This window comes from Aptenodytes forsteri, unplaced genomic scaffold (assembly GCF_000699145.1).
Source record: "Aptenodytes forsteri isolate BGI_AS27 unplaced genomic scaffold, ASM69914v1 Scaffold93, whole genome shotgun sequence".
Taxonomy (NCBI): Eukaryota; Metazoa; Chordata; class Aves; order Sphenisciformes; family Spheniscidae; genus Aptenodytes; species Aptenodytes forsteri.
Genome location: NW_008794665.1, coordinates 4,702,088 through 4,708,383, shown reverse-complemented (window position 1 = coordinate 4,708,383; position 6,296 = coordinate 4,702,088). Strand labels below are relative to the sequence as shown.

The 6,296-nt window shown below is 38.2% G+C and overlaps 1 protein-coding gene across 1 annotated transcript in view; it reads left to right on the top strand.

The window, feature by feature from the left end:
- Window positions 1-21: 21 nt before the first annotated feature.
- Window positions 22-6,296, top strand: part of EIF4E (eukaryotic translation initiation factor 4E) — a 21,663-nt gene continuing 15,388 nt past the window's right edge. Inside the window, exon 1 of the mRNA XM_009273616.1 lies at window positions 22-138. Within this exon, the coding sequence (XP_009271891.1) occupies window positions 22-138 (117 nt within the window). The remainder of the gene's footprint in view (window positions 139-6,296) is intronic.

Genomic DNA, 6,296 nt, shown 5'->3' with positions numbered 1-6,296 from the left:
GCTGTTTGCCGCGCTCGGCGCATGTGGCGCGGTGGGGGTGGCCATGTTGCTTTCCGCTCGGAGAGGCCGGTGGGTTACGCCCTCCTGGCGGGCGGGGAGCGGTGGAGGTCTAGTTTGAAGGCAGACACAGAGCTTGCGGTGAGAGACCTTGCGATTAGGAGGCGCGGGGTCGGTAACCTGGGGTGAGGATCTGCAAGCTAGCAGATGTGCTGCTCGGGAGTTTGGCAGCTGAAACAAGAAAACAGTGTGAGCGGTAAGACTCGAGGCATGTTGCAAACGAAATTGGCTTTTTCCGGTTATGTCATCTTGCTCGAGCGAAATGACGCTTTTATTCAAGCCTTTTTATAGTTTTCATGATGATTAAGCACTTTTTTCTTTTTCTAGGTATTAGGTTATGTTTATGAGATTATGCTGTATTTTATAAACGTTGTCCCAGCCTGCACTTCTGTAAAGAACTGAAGCAGCTGGAAGCGGTCCAAGTATAGTTGTTATTCTAATCCCACATGCTTGTGTGTCACGAGGAGTGGGCAGCAGAAGTCTGTGTATTAGGGTTTCAGGAAAATGAGAACCTTAAGGAAAGCTAGTTTCTTGCTGCTGCTTACCAGCTATGAATAAATAGCCAGTGTGTACTTTTTGGAGAGGCTTTGTAACATTTAGACAAAAAGTGTTTAAGTTTGAAAATCACTTCACTGTTTTTAAATAAAGATTAATTGATTAATTTTACCCTTTTGTGTAAGGGACATTGATCCTTCTCTCATAACTTTCTTCCATGAACAAAAAAAAAAACCCACCACCTTTACTTACAAGGAAGAGATTGAAATTGGTCAGCATTTATAAATTGCTTGACTAGCAGTTCTGAACAGGAAGAACGTCAGTTCTTAAAGACAGTGAGCTGGACCACCAGCAGCACCCTTCCCATGTTCTCCAGCCACAGTGTTAAAGACTTGTTTTCCCATCCAAAAGCTGATCTTTGAGTTGTGTAGCCCACATATCTGAAGATGAGAGCTTCCTATCAGCTCAGTGTTTTGTGATGACTGTGGAGCTTAGCAGGAGTTGTGATAAATAATTTGTAATACTGATGGCCATTGGAAATTGAAATGACTCCGAAGGCATGGGTTTGTGGCTTTCTTGGCTATGGTGTTGGTGTTAGCCTGTCTCTGCACTGTTTTCTCCATTGTTCTTGCATAAGTGTGAGGTTGCATGTTGAGCTAGATCTGGGGCCTAATTTAGCCAAAAATAAACTATTGGTTTTGCCACGCCATTTTCCAGCAAGATTGGTTTCCCAGATCCAGTTCATCATGCAGTGACAAACAGTTGTGCTGAGCCAGTAAAAGTGGAAGATAGGGCAACACTCGCAACAGTTTAAGTAATGCTGCTGTTGAATGTTCTGCCATAGTTGAACTAAGTTTGACTTCTGGAAACAAATATCAGCTGTGCCTGCTTATTTTCAAATTTATTTAAATAATAACATTTTTGTTTATTGTCCTTTTAGGTGGCTCACACTTCTCCTACCTAAGCTTAAAGTAAGACTTGCATAGTGACTGAGGTCATGGATGCTTAATGTTGCGGAAATACTATGTGCTTTTCAATTGAACAATTTAATCGTATGTGTGGTTAGGGATTGGATTACTTCTTGATCATAGAGAAGCCTTTCTGTTGCTGACCTTCAAAATCTGGACCTAGGTTTGTAGAGATGTCATCTGTGATGCTTCCCTAGTGTGAAAATGTGTCTCAGGAAATGCAAAATGCTACTGAATTTGTCTTTTTTTTTTTTTTAAATGTAGGCTCCTGCTAAAATCAGTGATGTTTCTAGTACTTCCATGCTCTCAAATGTAACCTACTTTTTCAGTCTTGTTAAGAGGCTGGAAAAAATGTTTGAAGCTCTTTACGAATATTGAAACTTGAGTTTAGAGTACTGTAAAGAGTCCCATGGAAATTGCTAAGAAAAGCAAGCTTGTTTTAAGTAAATATAGACCTGTTGCACAGTGGTTTACTTTTCCACTGCAGGGAAAACTTAAGCCTCTGCAACATTGACAGGTTAAAACTCTCAGTTTTTCTTGTGCTATCCAGATTGCTTTTCTTTTTAAGACTATTCTAGATTAATTTGCGAGAATATACAGAAGTGTGTCCTATTAGAGCATGCTCATATTGTAGCCTTTGAGCATTGAATGTGATCAGATAACACTGTGCAAAAGTCCATAAAGCCAACAACAAAACCAATAGTAATGCTTTAGTAAACAGTAGTTTACCAAAGGTGACTTTAAAATGTAGCCACACAAAGCCTGTAACTTCTAGGTGTGTATAAATCGTGTGGAAGCAACTTACATGTGAGCATCTGATCCCTCATCATTCAAACTGGAAATGGGCGTCATGGTTCTTTTTTTTGCTTCATGACAGTTATTACACTCAAGCAAATGCAATTCTTGTGAATTTAACTCCGCATTTTAAGATACGTGGGTGAAACTTCAGTTACGTATAACTTGAAAAATGCTTGTTTAAACAGCTAATCATCAATAGTAGGACTCAAAACTTTCTTTAAATGAAACAGTCTCAAGGGGTTACAAACATAGCGGTGTAGGGCCTTGAAATTCTGGAAAGTTCAAAATAGCTCCTAAAATTCAAGGTAAGCTGAAACGTATTTCTTTTGTATTATTGACAGACAGTTAGCATGTAAATTAAGTGCAGGCCATGTTCAGCTTTAGACTTACTCTTACTACTAGGTATTTCTGCTGTCACATAGTCAGTGACCTGCTATGGTTGAAATCAGTGTAGTATTCAGCTGTAGTATTGTGAACACAGTTGCTTGCTCATTGCATTTTTCTGAAATGATGCAGAATAAATGTATCTTGCATGCTGTTTAATAATTGAGAATATCTATCATAAACTTTGGAATTGTAAATTACATTTCTGACTGAATACAAAGCTTCCTCTAAGAGGAGGAAGATGTTGGACAACTTGTAATTTTTTGAGATAAACATTTTTCTGAAAGCAATTTTTTAAAAATTACATTTCTTACAGGGTATAAACTGTCGAGCTTATTTCAAGGTAATGCATAAAAATAGCATGTGAGACTGAGTTGTGTTTCATTTACTGATACTACCTGCAGGTGTGGAGGTATATGGGAAATTTTGATGAGAAAATGTGACCCTTTTGGCAGCTTTGTAAAGATCAGTGTGAATTTTGGGGGGATAGAGAGGAGAATCAAATGAGGGATGTTGGTAGAGAGCCTGCATTGTGAAAGAAATGCAGATTTGAAGTGAATTAATGTGACTTTTTCCTCAAACAAATTTGTTTTTCACTTTTGAAATATTCTAAAGTCAAAGTTAAACATAAGTTTAGAGACTATTTTTAACCTAAAACTTAAAGCAGTCACTCATTTCTTAAAGTCCTAAAACCTATTCCTCATTAAAACATTCACGTTATAAAGGTACTAAGTGTGTGATCTACAGATTTAAGCGTGCTGTGTAATACAAGTGTTCTGTTAGCTGCCTGAAAGTGACAGTTGTCCTTGATTCTTATATAGTAGATGTAAGGCAGAAAAAATTTAACTATTTAAAAGTCTTTTTTTCTAAATGAGCACAGCAGTTGTTTGAATGAATAATCTTTTAAATAGTGGTTAGTTTTTCTCATGTTCAGTGCTGTTTATCAAAGTAGCTTGTGTACATTACATGCTTTACAATAATCAGGCATAACAGTAGTATGTCCAGTACTTTATCTTTTTGGTTGAAGACTGGCCTCTTGAGCATCCATACATTATACATTTTTGTTTTAAATTCTTTTCTGAAGATTGAATGTGTCTTAATTTTTCAGCTGATGTAAAATTCTATGCTTGGTTGTACGAGTGGCTCAATATACTCAGAGTAGTTTAGAGTGCTTTTGTGTCTCTTGTGTAGATGTGTAGGGAGACTAGAGGTGTTTTGTCCCTTGAGTCATCTGAACTGTTCTCCTCAGCAGTTTTGGGAAGCTTTTGTTTTCTTGTCTGAGTGCCTCAGAACTAACAGAATGTTAGATGTGGAAAGTCATCTTATCCCATGGGTAGATTTCATGTTCCAGTAGCAAAGGCAGCAGCAGACTGCAAACTGGGGTGAGAAGTGATTGCACAAGGGCAGCCTGCTTAGGCAGCCAGAAAAAACACAAAGATGCTGAAGTATTTTGATATACCTTGTAACATGTTTGCTAATTCTAGTCATAAGGTTGTGAGTTAAATGTTGAAAATCTGATGGGTACTTTCAAGTGTATGTAACTCTCACTTTTCAGAAGTCAAAAGGGCTGTAAATATTCTTTGCATCTTTTAAAACCTGAGATTATATTTCCTAAAAAAAACTCCAAAAACCAGTGTGACCCTCTGACCCTGGAGGAAGTGTGTCACTCTTCTACTTCAGTCTTTTGTTCCTGTCCTCCTGTACATGTGTTGCACTTCTTCTGTTCGAACCTGGTGGGATGTCACTCAGCTAAAATCATGTCCCATGTTTGTGTTCTAATAGTGAATGCCTTTCTAAAAATCTGTGGTGGTTTAAGTAACAATGTATGCAGTTAGGATAGTTGCTCCATATTAGGCCTTGTTATGTCATGCCTAGAAAATTTTTCTCTGTCCTGGTGTCTGGAAAGCTATTTAACACTGTTTAATTGGTAACAGGTGGCTATCGGTACATCTCTTCCAGTTGGTATTACACATACTATGTATGATTTTTACTTCTGTATATTCACTCCTCAGAGTTGTGTATCAGACCATAGTTTGGTTTGTTTTCTTACAGCACATAGCTTGTGGGTGGGCTTAAATCCTTTTTTTGTCCAGAATACTTTGAAATAAATAGCTCTTGATTTTGTGCCTTGTGAATTATTCTAACTGTAGTGTAGTAGTGGTTTTCTGCAAGAAGCATAAGGACCAGCAGATAGTTGACATGCTTTTTCCCTAGACATCTGATAACTGGGACATGCTGTTTTCTCATTCTGTTGGAAACCCTAAACAAGAAGGTAGAAACTGTCAAATGTAACTTATTTTGGTTTAATGCAAGAAAACTTTGGAAGCTTCTTCTGCTAATTGATTCTCTTAACTTTCACCAAGAATGCATAATAGTGCTAGGTTACATCCTTTTGGGACATAAACGTTGTGCTCTCTCAACTGGACTTCCTAAACAACTTCTGTAGGCAATTAGATGACATGAATGTGGTCTGGGCAGCACCTGAAAACACTTGGTGAAACCTAGTCAAGCTAGTTGTTCTCTTCAATAGACAAACCTGATTAAGCAGTTTTTACTGTAAGTGCTATTTGTTTCCTGTCCCGGTGACATGCACACCTTCCTTTGATATGTTGGTCATTATGTGCTGTGGAGAAAGAATAAATAACACCAATTAAGTCTGCAAGTGTCAGAACCCAAGTAATGTGCAGATATGCACAGTCATTAAATGCTGAGTAGGCAAATGTTTCATGGACTTCTGCAAGCCGATTCCTACATCAAAAACACATGTGGGTAGTGAATAAATGTCACTTTTAATTATGTGCTGTCTTGTGTATGAGGAGTAGGATTGGCCATATGAGGCTTTCCAGTTTATCTGGTAATACTACCCTATTTTATTACATCTATTTTAAAAGCAGCAAACCCAGTGGCAGCTTACTTTAATAGCAGATGAAAAATCAATTTTAGGCTAAAGAATGCATTAGTTATGAGCAATAGTAAAGTGTTATGAAGGATTTTAAATTTAGTAGTCCAGAAACTGCTTGTGGAGAGAGTCTGACTTTAGTAAGTTAATAGTGTAGCAATTGCAAGATTTCAAGGTGTGAATTGGTAAAATGTGTACAATATCACTTTAATTCATACTGTATTTATAGAATCTTTTAAAACCTGCGTGCTTGTGGTTTGGGGTAGAATTTCAGTAGCTGAAAAGAGGTTAGATACAAGAAATGGACTTTGATTGCCAATTAGTGAACTTACATACTTTGTATTTGACTAATAATGGAAAGTGCTTTGCTATACAAATACTTCAGCTTGGTGGTCAGAACACCAAGCTAAAAGTAAGGTGAAAGGAAATGTGAGCTGATGTGATTAACCAGCCAAAAATGAAAATGGTCCTTTTTCTGTTTTCCTTGATGGCAGTGGGAAATAAAAGGTAGCGAAAACAAGCTGCTTTAGGCTTCTCTCTCAGACCAGCCAGAAAACTGTTTTGTGTTCGAAAGCTCTGCTTCCAACTTTATGCCTTTTTCCAGGTTTATCCTGGTGTGTACAGCTGTACCTGTCCTTGATGGGCAGCCTGGTGCTGGGGGGGGGCGGGGGGGGGGATTTCTTTTTGCTGGGGTT